At 39.3% G+C, this 14,490-nt stretch overlaps 1 protein-coding gene across 3 annotated transcripts in view; it reads left to right on the forward strand.

Annotated features, from left to right (window-relative positions):
* LOC122555092 (limbic system-associated membrane protein-like) overlaps window positions 1–14,490 on the forward strand; it is an 841,008-nt gene that overhangs the window by 749,818 nt on the left and 76,700 nt on the right. For 2 of the 3 annotated variants that reach the window (XM_043700768.1, XM_043700769.1), the window contains exon 7: window positions 8,420–8,455. The exons of the other annotated variant lie outside the window; for it this stretch is intronic. In XM_043700768.1, the coding sequence (XP_043556703.1) occupies window positions 8,420–8,455 (36 nt within the window). The remainder of the gene's footprint in view (window positions 1–8,419; window positions 8,456–14,490) is intronic. 3 annotated transcript variants of the gene reach the window in all.

A 14,490-nucleotide genomic window follows, 5' to 3' on the forward strand; every position in this document is an offset into this window, starting at 1 on the left:
ATTCAAAAGAAGAAAAAAATTTCAATGTAACAGTAAGAAAACGATAGTACTTCTGTCGCATCACATTCCATTCACAGATGATTCTAAACACTTCACAAACAATGGTTTATTTTTTGCAAAACAAGGGGGTTACAACAGCGATCTTCCAATCATCCCGGACTTTCCCTGACTCAACCAACGCCTCCGCTATTTCCTCAGCCACTTCTCTCAGAACTCTAGGATATAGCCCATTGGGGCCAGGAGATTTATCAATTTTAAGACCTTTTAGCTTTTCTAGCACTTTCTCTTTTGTAATGGCAACCTTACTCAACTCAGCCCCCTGACTCCCTTTTATTGTTGGGATATTACTCATGTCTTCCACTGTGAAGACCATGACACCAAGACCTCTATCTCCTTCCTGTATTCTGACTCATCGTTGTTTGATATCCATCCTACCATGATGGTGTCGTCAGCAAACCTGTAGATGGTGTTCATTTGGAATTTGGCAACACAGTCATGGGTATACAGGGGGTACAGTAGGGGGCTGAAAATGGGTGGGGGGTACCAGTGTTGAGTGTTATCATGAAGGAGGTGCTGTTGTTGATCTTCACTGGTTACAGTCTGTGGGTCAGCAAGCTGAGGATTCAGATGCAGGAGGTGGAGACATGACTAAGGTCTCGGAGTTTTGTGATCATTCTGGAAGGGATTATGGCATTGAAGGTGGAGCTGGTAGTTGATGATCAGGAGTCTGACGTGGGTGTCCTTATTATCCAGATGTTCCTGAGATGAGGGAAGGGCTAGGGAAACAGCGTCTGCTGTAGACCAGTTATGCCTGTAGGTGAATTGCATGGATTGAGGCAGGTGGGGAGACTGGAGTTGATGTGGGTCATGACCAGCCTCTCGAATCACTTCAGGATTATGGAGTACAGAGCTACTGAGTGGTACTCATTAAGGCACATTGCATGTGATTTCTTAGGTACTAGGTTGATGGTGGTCTTCTTGAAGCAAGTGGGGACTTCGACTTGTAGGAGGAAGAGGTTGAAGATGTCAGTGAATGCCTCCATCAGCTGGTCCACACAGGATCTAAATGCACAGCCGGGTCACTGTCCGGGCCTAATGCTTTCCTTGGGTTGACTCCCAGGAAGACCGATCTGATGTCTGCAGCGGTGACGGAGGGAACAGGTGCACCAGGGCTGTCAGGGTGGGTGACACCAGGCCACTGGCTTTCTGCTCGAACTGAGCACAGAAAGCATTGAGCGCATCAGGGAGAGATGTGTCTTTGTCTGCTATCTTGCTGTGCTTCGTTTTGTATCCTGTTATGCTGTTTAGCTTATCTTTTCAATTTCAGAGCCTTTAAAAGGACTGCAGGGAATGCCTCTGCATTAATGGAGTCTCTGCTGGTCCAGTGTTCTTCAAGCCCCTCAGACTTGAATCTAGATCAGTGACAGTGAAGTAGTAGCACAAATTGGAGAGTAGCAAATTGGCATCCAGCTTCAAGAAGTGTGATTAGCCCTGGCACCTCACTGGAATGATTAAATGGAGGCTAATGTCCACTTTCTGGTAAGCCTGAGGCCTTCTAATTTGGTTATGTGCTAGAAGTGCAACTTCAGTTAACTGTCAGAAAATAACTCAAATGCTAATCAAGTTGCCAACTGAATTCAATGGGTGGAACCTACAATGAAACTGCACAGATTTACCAATTCTGCAGAGTGATCCAGGATAATTGAAGTTGAGCTTTGTATAAATAATTTACATTTATGTTAGCTCTTGAAAATGGAGGAAAAAGGATCATGAAGTAGGTTCCCTGATTGCTTTTGAGAAATGTTTAGACCTTGACAGCTCATGAAATATATTTTTCACTGTTCTAATAGCACACCTTCAGGCAGAGCTGGAAAGGAAAAAAATCTGCTGACACTTGAGATTTTTAGGGAGCTAATAGCCAGTTGTAATCAGCTTTAGCTCAATTAATATTTGATGTGCCTATAAAAGCCAAGATCAAACAAAACAGATGTAAACCATTGGCTCTACTCATTTAACATAGAAGTCGTGAAAATGTTTTTTTCATTGAATAGCAGTTTTGGATTTTGTTCATGTTTGTAGTTTGTGACAGCTTGCATGCTAGACTGCTGATTGTCTCCAATCAAGGGAGCTGAAAATTAGAAACTGGAAAATCTACAGTTTTCTAGGTTCAAAGTCTGAGCATTGAACTTTGGTCCTTGACTAAGGTTAAAACATGTCTCCTTGGTTGTGCATCAATGTTAATGAAAATGTGATTAACGATGACTGTCGAGTATAAAATATTATAATTTCAAAAGTCAGAAAATGGCTTTTGATGTTTCATTGCATCGGTATATTGTCCTAGATTTCTCAGTTAATCATACGTGTGAGATAACTGTATGGGTTCCATAGGATTCCATACCCATAGATCCCTCAATGTTGCCACCCAATTTGATAGGTTGTTATGAAGGCATGTGGTGTGATGGCTTTCATTCGCAGGAGGATTCATTTTAAGAGCCGTGAAGTTATGTTGCAATTCTATAGAGCCCTGGTTAGACCACATTTGGAGCACTGTTTTCAGTTCTGGTTGCCTCATTATAAGAAGGATGTGGAATCTTTAGAGAGGATGTAGAGCAGATTTACCAGGATGCTGCCTGGACTGAAGGCATGTCTTATGAAGAAAGGTTGAGGGGGCTAGGGCTTTTCTCATTGGAGTCAAGAATGATGAGAGGTGACTTGAAAGAGGTGCACAAGATGATGAGAGCCATGGATAGAGTGGATAGCCAGAGGCTTTTTCCCAGGGCAGGAATGGCTGTCATGAGGGGGCATAATTTTCAGGTGATTGGAAGAAGGTGTAAGGGTATCAGAGATATTTTCTTGATACAGATGGGTGCGTGGAATGCACTGCCAGCAGTGATAGTTGAGTCAGATACATTAGGGACATGTAAGTGACCCTTGGGTATGCAAATAGATTATTGTAAAATGTAGAGTATGGAGGTTAGTTTGATTTTAGACAAGGATAAAAGGTCGACATAACATCGAGAGCTGAAGGACCTGCACTGTTGTATGTTATAGAATCACAGAGATGTACAGCATGGAAATAGACTTGTCCATGTCGACCAGATATCCCAACCCAATCTAGTTCCACCTGCCAGCACCTGGCCCATATCCCTCCAAACCCTTTCTAATCATATACCGATCAAGATGCCTTTTAAATGTTGTAATTGTACTGACCTCCACCACTTCCTCTGGCAGCTCATCCCACACACGCACCACCCTCTGCGTGAAAAAGCTGCCCCTTAGGTCTCTTTTATATCTTTCCCCTCTCACCCTAAACCTATGCCCTCTAGTTCTGGACTCCCCCACCCCAGGGAAAAGTCTTGTCTATTTACCCTATCCATGCCCCTCATGATTATATAAACTTCTCTCAGGTCACTCCTCAGCCTCCGATGCTCCAGCATATTCAACCTCTCTCTGTAGCTCAAATCCTCCAATCCTGGCAACATCCTTACAAATCTTTTCTGAACACTTACAAGTTTCACAACATCCTTCTGATAGGAAGGAGACCAGAATTGCATGCAATATCCCAAAAGTGGCCTAACCAATGTCCTGTACAGCTGCAACATGACCTCCCAACTCTTGTGCTCAATCTGACCAACAAAGGAAAGCATACCAAACGCCTTCTTCGTTATCTTATCTACCTGTGACTCTACTTTCAAGGAGCTATGAACCTCCACTCCAAGGTCTCTTTGTTCAGCAACACTCCTTATCACCTTACCATTAAGTGTATAAGTCCTGCTAAGATTTGCTTTCCCAAAGTGCAGCACCTCACATTGATCTAAATTAAACTTCATCTGCCACTCCTCAGCCCATTGGCTCATCTGATCAAGATCCTATTGTAATCCGAGGTAACCTTCTTCACTGTCCACTACAATTCCAATTTTGGTGTCATCTGCAAACTTACTAACTATATCTCTTAAGCTCATGTCAAAATCACTTATATAAATGATGAAAAGTAGTGGACCGAGCACTGATCCTTATGGCACTCCACTGGTCACAGGCCTCCAATCCGAAAAACAACCCCGCTACAATCAAAGAACATGAGTTTTTTCTGATTCTTCATTGCTGGTTTAAGGAAGATTGTAATGCATTATTCCTGCTATATTGTAATTTCCCTCATCTCCCCACTTCCACCACCACCATTACTGCACACATACACACATACTTTACATAGGGAGCTCTCTCTGGGACCTGAAATTTTAAACTATTGAGGCATGATATTAATTGCACTGTTTTGTTCCTCAGCATAAAGATGTGATTCAAAGTCATTTCACTGTTTCTGTACATTTCCTTGATCTGCAGTGGTTGAAGAAAGCAGGTCCCAAACACCTGCTCAAAGGCAGCTGACCTCGCTAGCAACATCTGTCACCCATGAGTGAATAAAAGAAATCGTATCTCAAGTTACACTTTAACAATGCTCAAAGGCCATTTTAATAAAAATGTACCAGAGATTAACCTTGAAATTGCCCAATGGACCAATTGAATCTGGATGAGTGAGTAAGTTTGGTTGTCACAAAACTTTCTCACATTACTATGAATGGTTAAGTAACTGAAATGCCAGCTTTCCTCAATTGGTAACACTCTTTGCTTGGAGTTTGTCAGTAGATTGTGGGTTCAATCCCAATCTAACACATGGATACCTGATTTAGGCTGGATCATTAGAATAAGAGAGCACAAGATTCCATTCATCTAGTTGAAATAAACTGTTAGTCCAAAATTACAACTACTGATTCAGTTATAAGTCATCGAGTTGTATATGATAGAAACAGACCCTTCGGTTTTATTCGTCCATGCCAACTAGATTTCCTAAATTAATCTGTTCCCATTTGCCAGCATTTGGCCCCTATCCCTCTAAACTCTTCCTTGTCATGTACTTTTAAGTGTTGTAATTGTACCAGCTTCCACCGCTTCCTCTGGCAGCTCATTCAATACATGCACCACTATCTGCATGAAAACATTGCCCCTTAGATTCATTTAAATCTTTCTCCTCTCACCTTAAACCTATGCCCTCAGTTTTGAACTCCCCTGTGCTGGAGAAAAGACCTTGTCTATTTACCCTATCCATGCCCCTCAATGGTTTTATAAATTTCTATATGGTCACCCCTCAGTCTCTGATGCTCCAGGAAAAATAGCTCCAGCCTATTCACCCTATAGTTCGAACCCTCCAAACTGGCCAACATCCTTGTAAATCTTTCCTGAATCCTTTCAAGTTTCACAACATCCTTCCTACAGGACAGAGACCAGAATTGAACACAGTTTTCCAAAAGTGACCTAAACAATTAAAATGTCCCAGTTCACTACCCTAAAAACAGGAAGTGTTATTAAGGTATCCTGGCCAACAATATTTTCTCAATTAACGCTATCAACTGACCAAATATAATTTAAGACGTTGTTTTGCACAACACACTTGGCATTGGTTTTCGTCCTTTACCCTACCCAAATGTCTAATATTCAATGATATTTTAGAACATGAATGATTGCAATTATTTAGCTGTTGGAACATCACAGCAAAGCTTGATACTACATTCACCAGGTATGCATACACACTCACTTTCTGCTGGAGGGCTATCCATAAGATGTTATGTTTTATTATTCTGTGATGGTCTTCTTATTGAGACTTAAGGCAGGGACTATAACCCTGGTTGCTTTTTAATCTGACTGCCCAGAAACCAGTAACAGTTTCTATCATGATCCCATCACGACTTGCCTAACAGAACAAGTTTGTTTTTAATAATTGAGGCATCAAGGAGACATTTTGAATACTTTTAATTGTCATTTAGGATTTGTCCAAATGTATTATTGCATCGAACTTTCTACCAATCAGCACAAATAATTGAAATTGCACAACAAGTACACATATATGTAATTGTGTGTATCATTTTAACTGTCAACATGCTGTAATTTATATTTTGAATGAAATGATTGGGGCGGCACTGGTTAGCACTGCTGCCTCACAGCAACAGGGTCCCAGGTTCGATTCCAGCCTCGGGCGACTGTTTGTGTGGAGTTTGCACATTCTCCCCATGTCTGCGTGGGTTTCCTCCGGGTGCTCCGGTTTCCTCCCACAGTCCAAAAAAAACATGCAGGTCAGGTGAATTGGCCATGCTAAATTGCCCATAGGTGCATTAGTCAGAGAGAAACGGGTCTGCGTGGGTTACTCGCCGGAGGGTCGGTGTGGACTGGTTGGGCCAAAGGGCCTGTTTCCACACTGTAGGGAGTCTAATCTAGTCTAATCAGCACTTAGAGCTATAGTGATAACAAGAATGCTGATGAGAGAAAATGTATTTGAAGTCTCAATTTCAATTTGTGTAACTCAAATATTCATTTATACCAGATAAGTTCTCTCGTGAAAATTTCTCTCATTAAGACAATTAAACTGTGATATAGCTCTTTTGATTTATCATTAGAAGCTTTGTAGAAATGGAAGAGTTTATCAATGGTGTTAACTGAAATCAGTCAATGCGAAGTATTAATGATAATTGGCAATTAACTGTACATCACCTTTCGGGATTTTCTTCAAGTAACTATTGATATTTCAGAATAATGACATCGTGAGAGCTCCATTTTATATAGAAAATTGTGTCTGGATGTTGCTGAGTCACATTAGCATGAAAATCCTTTCCAGCGTGCTCAGTTCCACATGAGAATATTCTTGACTGTCATCTTGTCTATCTGCAGACTGTTCATAACGATGACCCTGAACTCCATGCAGGAGGGCGATTAATACTCATATAAGGAACAAATATGCTGATCTTGTATTCAGCCAGTGCTCATGACTTCACAATCATTTATAACTTAATTAATATTTTAATATTATATTATCTGTTAAGTTGAATTAATAGGTGATTGTTCCATTATTGGGCATTCTGCAATCTATTAACGTATTATCTGATGTTAGTCCTGGCCATACTTCTATCAGGCTAAAGGCATACAATGAATTAAGATCATTTTTTTTACTGTACAATTTGAAGTACACAAAAATATTGCAAGTTAGCTTAAAAACACAGAAGTGCTTTTGATTCTAAAAGGGAACTAAGCGGTATCATGAAGGTCCTGAATAAGTAACTTCCATGGTTGTAAACAAGCAGCGTAACATTCACATAGTAAAGTGGAGTCAGTTAGCCCTGCTGGCAGGATGGCTGATTTGTAATTCAGAGTGATGCCAACAGTGTGAGTTCAGTTCCTGCTGAAGTTAATATGAAGGACCCTCCTTCTCAAATACTCCCCTTGCCTGAGGTATGGTGACCCTCAGGTTAATCCACCACCAGCTCTTGCTCTTGTGCTCTCTCTCTCTCTCTCTGGTCTATTTGGATTATGGCGACTGAAAATATCAAAGCTCTTGTGCACAAGGCAATCTCTAACACTTCACAAATCAAGTTGGATGTATTTCTGAGGGGCTATACAGAAAGCTTAAATATTTAGATCCATTTTGCAGTAGCAATCTGATTGCTGGAGATGCATTGTTGCATTTTCTATTTTCCCAAATAGGAATTGATTACTTTGAAAACTGTTCATGGCCTCATTGCAGACTTCCTTAGCCAACTCATTAATTTTGGAAATGTGGTTGATTTTTTTCGCAATTAAAAACAAAACTGTGATTTGATTCAGACATTTACATAATATTTGACATCCTGTGTGAGACAACAACGAGAGATTTCATATGTTTACAGTATCAGTAATTTGACTTACAGTCCAAGAAAGCCTTGGCCTAAGAGTCTAATTTATAGTCCAAAAAACAACCTGGGCCTGATTTTATACTTTTTATGGTGTTTAAAGCTGCATTAGGTAGCAGGTTGAGGTACAAGGGTAGTACACTGACAAAATAAACCTATCTTGATAATAATTGAGGGAAGATTTCATTTGTTTTTGGCTATTTTGGGGAGTGAGGTGCAATGCATCTACAGCGTCGTATCATTTGTTTTAACTTTTTATTCTGATTAATGTTTTTCTCGACTCTTTGTAATTTAAAGCTCAACATCACCAATTTGTCATCTAACTTGCCCTCTATGAAGATATTTTAAATTTAAAGGAAAATGACAATTCAAAAAGTTAAATGATGTGGACAGACATTCATTATCTCCATAGGACAGAGACTATGTATTCTGTATGGTATACCAAATGTGATTTTGGCACTTAACTCCAGCAGAAGTGACACCAACATTCAGTTGTCATGAATGCTTTGTGCCAGTTTGGATAATAAAGCAACAAAATACTAGCAGCTGGAGCAAGGGGACTTGAGTACAATAAATCTTAAATTACTCCATTCAAATCATTCTATAAAATTAGGCCTTCATTGTTCATTTGTGTCAAAGTTGTATTATGACAGCATGATATAATTATAAATGTCCTTTTTCCATTTTTCTTTTATCATTTCCTTCCATAGAAAGTATCCTGCCAACTATTCCAAACCCTATTCAAGGTCAGTATGGATTAGTGATGATTCTAGTCATTACTATTAGCCTAATTAGAAGTATTTTTAGCAGGACTTTTATCATAGAATATTAACATACCAAATATGTATTTTAGTAAATACTGATTGCTGTTGGTAGAATGAAGCAACTGTGATAGTTTACAATATCCAGAGCCCTTACAATAAAGGGCATGGTGTTAACCTTGTTTTCTTTAACAACAATCAATATTTGATTTATTATACTCTTGGGCTGTGAAAATTAAGTACTTGTATATTAAGAAGTGTTAGTCCAGGGCAGTCTATTGAAAATCTCCACTGCTATTTTACATTTGCCAATAAATTTTCAGTGGAGTACAAATTTGATGTTTTGTACATACAAATCATGTACTATTGCATTTATAAACCCAATGAGCCACACTATGATACTACTTGCTGTGCACCACAGCTGTTCCTTGCTTTATCAATAATGATGCCATCTGTTCTATCCCCAATATTATAAGGCACTAACTAGTTTCTAGTGATATTGCTTGTGGATAATGTAGCCTGGGAGTTTTGCAGTGAGGCTCAGTGGATAAGATCGCCTTTTGGCTCATACAATTGGTGATCCTATTGGGAAGTATCTCAATGAAAACATTCTGGGGATTTCTATAGCCATAGTCTGAGGGCAGTTGGGACTAATGGCTGGCCAATGTTTCTGTACATTGATATGATGGTTGATAGCTTCCTCCCCTTATCCTTGGACAGGTATTAGATTATCAAGGTCAGGAAAAGAAGTAAAGAATCCACCCAGCTATCTTATATCTTGTTTGAAATATCAGAAGCATATAGAATAGAAATAATGATTTATAGTCTCATTGCATCTTTCCTTAACATTAGAAGGATTTTTTTGTAAAAACAAATGTGTTAATTTGGAATGCATTTTTTAAACTTGAATCACCGCTCACCTATGTCTCCAGTACTGGAGATTAGAAAGAAGTGTTACAAAGGTACTATTATTCACAACAATTTACTATAATCTCTGCTGCATCGAACATCTATAGATCAAAGTAAGTGGCATCACATTTTGGCTTTTTGTAGGTCTTACCGATGAAATAAGTAATGGCAGGTTCTAAATTTTGTTTGATGAAGCATTTAAAACTTTACACAGAAAGCATACTATTAAGTAGGGTCAATTCTTCTAAGTACTTCCTTAAAATGTTAGACTGCAATGAGCACCATGTTGAATGCCATCTTTCAAGTTGAACGTTTTCATTTAAATGAAGAGTTTTGTACAGTCTTTATTCATGTCCTCACACACTGGTGTGAAAATTTATTATAAAAAGCAATCACAGGTCTCAGTAGTTCAAAGTCATGAACCTAACCTAGCTACAGATCTCTGTCAGTGGAGAGATTATGGTAGAATGGTTACAGTTTGCTGTTATAACATGTGAGTCCTGCTGAGCCAAAATTGATGCCTGGAGCAGGTACTTGTGAAAGCTTTAGTAGCAATTGACTTAGTCAGTTTTTCATTGAAATTCTGGCCCAAGGGTGTAATAAAGACTTTGGCTGTTCACCGAAACCACTGTTAGTAGTCCATTCACAGGTGGGTTACTTTGGATGTCTTTCAGTCTGTTGTTTAGATAACCCCTTTAGCTCAGAAAAAAGTTACAAAAAGATTTATTTGTTCCAGTGAATGCGATTTAGTTCTTGGATTTTATCTATTATTCAATATATACTATAATTATGAAATGTTGCTATAATATGATGGACATGAAATCAGACATCCATGCATCCCACAGTAATTCAAATGATTTCCTTACATAGAGGTGAATAGTTTTAGTATGTGGTATAATGAACACTTATTGACTTGAAACCATAGCTTTATTTCTCTATTCATGATCATGAGTGCTGCCTAAACAGCTGAGTATTTTCAGCATTTTCGTTTTTTTTTATTTCTTCACCCTAAGCTGTAATACTGCTTATCAGAGGTTTTACTTGTAATCTGCAATACTTACCAGTCTTATTTTTTTGCCCGAATTAGTGAGGCTTGTCAAACAAATTTGAGCTGACAGGGTGAGAATAAGACCAAAGAGTGGAAATAATAGCAGGAGTCAGCCGCATAAACTAACATAGACTTACTCTATAGGATTTATCTCCAAGGGTCAAGAATAAGAAGGAAAGTCAGGTAAGATTCCAGCACACCCAAAGTTCAGTCTTTAGGCTCTCAGAAAAGCACTTTGCACCTGAAGCAGATATGAAAACATGGGATAGAGCTTCTACTTGCCTCTAAGCTTTTCCCATTTTCTATGCTATTCTGTTTTTTTCTTTTCCTCACAAACTACTCTCAGAGTATCACCTCCTCTTATAAAGAAACTGGCATTGACTGCCCTACAGACAAGTTAATGCTTCTTACCAGTTGTTAATTGTTGCTTTCCGCTTTTAATAGATTGTTTCATTTCCATTAGATGCTCCAAATATGAAGTCTGGATAATAGCTTATCAATGCACCAGACTGATTTTTTTTACAAACCTCAGACTACACCAGACTGAGGTGGATTGGGCTGCTTTGGCCCCTGAACAGAAGCTAAGAATGCTACTACTTCTGCCTGCTGATATATTTTCAGCTCAGCCATAACCTACTATAGTTCCAAATCTTGAGCATTTATCAGATGCAAAACTGCCCACCAGCCATTTTCCACTTAAAAGTGGTGCATTTCTGCTGACGATGAAGATGGTGAAAAGGCATGTTGCACGATTTATTTCTATGGTTTCTTAGGATATGTGGAAATAATCTACACAGTAGTCACAAAGGTGCCAGCTGATTATGGCAAGAAAATACAACGTATTTACACAAAATCTAAAGGGCTTTTGCTTAAAAAGAAGACAATGTAAGTCCATCTCTGTTAACAGCTTCACTAATTCTCCACATTTTTGAATATAACAGGATGTATTACTGCTGTCAGGTACGATAATGTCGAACCAAAGCTGTTCTCTTCTTTTCCTTTTTTTAATAATTAGGCTCTGTTGGTTTATAGCTGCAACTGTAGTATTTCCATTTCATTCTCTATTTCAATTATTCTTGACATGATGTTTGATATTTATTAACTTCTTATATTCTTTGAGAAAAACAAATCCTGATGAGGGCTTGCGTGTATTTGCAGTCTAATGTTAGTTTTTAGTGTAACAACAAGTTCAGCCTGTCACCTAACATTGATGAAGTCTGTGGTTTATTTACATTCTTGCCCATTGCAAAGAAAAGGGAATCAGAATTTGGGGATGGCATGGAGCATTTCATATCTTGTGGGGCTGACTCAGATTCCTCAGGAGCAGGATTTCAGAGATTGGTGCAAGGGAAGAGGTCATAGACCTCATGGAGTTGGTCAGGATTGGGGGGAGATCAGAGGGGATGCAAATGGTGCCCTTGGAGAGGGTTGTGGGAATTGTTGGAAAAGCAACTGCTTTGGGACAAGCACACAGGTGGACAGGCACTTACCTCCTGGATCCAGCAGCCATTACCTCCCGGCAGCTACATATTTTCTTGAGGCTTGTGAGATGTGGTTGCTTGGAATTATATTGAAAAAACTCATGCAGCCTTATGATAATATTTGAGTTGTTAACCCATTTCACAGGGACAGGTTGTTTTGTCCTCTTCTACATCCTGTCTTTGCTAAATGCGGTCAAGACTCAGATTTTCCAAACTAAATGCCCACTTGATCCAAACATACTTGCTTTTTGAGGGTTGTAATTCCCTCCCATGTCAGGATATTGTGTGGGATGTGAGGGCAGTATGAGGGCATTCATGACAATAAAGCAATGTGCACAGAGGCACATGTTGTTGGATCAGCACTTAGAGAGAAAGCAGAAATGAAATTATCATGCTTACTTGCATTACATGGAAAAAGAATATCTGTGTTCAATTCATTGGGAGTATGGGAGCCTGATATCTTTTTTTAGATTATATTACTTACAGAGTGGAAACAGGCCCTTCGGCCCAACAAGTCCACACCGACCCGCCGAAGCACAACCCAACCAGACCCATTCCCCTACATTTACCCCTGCCCCTAACACTACGGGCAATTTAGCTTGGCCAATTCACCTAACCTGCACATTTTTGGATTGTGGGAGGAAACCGGAGCACCCAGAGGAAACCCACGCAGACACGGGGAGAATGTGCAAACTCCACACAGTCAGTCGCCTGAGGCGGGAATTGAACCTGGGTCTCTGGCACTGTGAGGCAGCAGTGCTAACCACTGTGCCACCGTGCCGCCCACTGTGTACATTGTTAAACCAATTTTATTGGGTCCACACCTACAAATCTGCTCACAACCCACTGAAATATCCCAAAAATATACTGCACAATCCCTTTCAATGTATCATTATTTAAGCTGAAGTGGATAGGTGGGAGAGAGAAGAAAGCTACACAGTGGCAAAGAGCATAAAATGGTGCACAAATACCAAAATGGAATCAATCAATCTTATTTATCACCATTTAGTGTTTCATTTTTATACTTTTGAAAACTCTAAAGTACATTCGGCTACCAAATGCAGATACAAAAGTCAGAGGGTGTTCAAATGTTTAGATACTCTGTTTATGGATGGAAAAGGTGAAATCTACAGAAAGATGCTCAAAAGATGTGTTCAAATTTAACACAGCTAGTGTCCTTTGATCACATGACAAGTGGAAATGAACATGAATAACCAACATCCTATTTTTTTTGCTGATATTACGGAAGCTTCTGTTTTCTCATTGCTCTGCACTGTTGTTATTGAGCCACAGGCTGTCAGAAACAACTGTTTACGAGTCATTGGTAGTGAGGGCAAATGGGGTAGGAAATTAAATTGGGTTCAGACTGCAGCTGATGCTTTTGCGATTAAAACAATCCATTAAATCTGATTGAATTGATCATGTTGGTAAATGCTCTGTATGAAGAGTATCAAATAAAGTAAAATTTCGCAGGAATAGATATTTGGAGTAGATTTTGTAGTCAGCAGCAAAGGAACAACATTCAACACTAACCTTGCAGAAGCTATTTATAACCATTTAGCAGGCTCAGGAGCAAAAATTTCCTATTTTCCAATGTCATTTTCAATTTGTGGCCTTAAACAAGTGATCTGTAGTAGCCAGCAACAGTTCAGTGAGTTGGATCAGCTAATCAGATTGGAAAAAAAAATGTCACAGACCAACAGAACGGGAAATAAAGGAAATGGTTATAAATTAAATTTAAAGTATTAGACCAAAAGTGAAATAAAGTTTGGGTCCACACACGGGACTGAAGGAAAAGCTTAGATGTCAGAACAGAAATATTTTTGAAAATTGGTTTATCACATTGTGGATTATTGTTCTGAAATTCCACACTTATAAAATTAGTTTTAATTTCTGGGCCAAAGACATTATTCAACAGCAATGATACATAATGCATAGTTTAAAATCTTATTTAATTTTGATTGAAGATGGCTGAACTTTTAATTGATTTTACAGCCAGAATATTATGTTTACTGTTAATATTTTCATTTGTGATGCCTGTAACAGTATACTCTGTGGAGTATCTCTAACAAAAACTTTAGATTTCCTCATCTAGATATGACTGCACAGACACAAGGAGTTTGATTTAGTGTGGGGGGGCCTGTGAGTCCTATGTCCAGATAATTTCCTGAACTGGACACAGTGTTAAGACTGCCCACATGATGCTATATTCAAAGCTAAATAACCAAGTTGGGCTAGCAGCAAAACTCAATGTCCAATTAACCTGCCAAACATTGTTAGGAGGCAAGAGTTGGTAGTTGTGCACAGTCCCCAAAGACAATTGGCAGCCGCAATGACACCAGAGAGCCAACAGCCTCATGATGCAGAGACAAACAACTACAATGCCTGACTTTTTCTTCGAAAGAAACATGACTTAATTGCTCCTGCATTGCACCCAGCAACTGCGCACTCATGATGCCAGACTATCTGGCTTTGCCAACTTGCAATTTGAAAATCACCTTCTAGAACTCCACAGTAAATTAGCAAGCTGGAAACAACCACGTTCCTGAATAAACCCCCATCCTCCATCTATGAGCCTCAAA

The sequence above is a fragment of the Chiloscyllium plagiosum genome, chromosome 12 (genome assembly GCF_004010195.1).
Source record: "Chiloscyllium plagiosum isolate BGI_BamShark_2017 chromosome 12, ASM401019v2, whole genome shotgun sequence".
NCBI lineage: Eukaryota > Metazoa > Chordata > Chondrichthyes > Orectolobiformes > Hemiscylliidae > Chiloscyllium > Chiloscyllium plagiosum.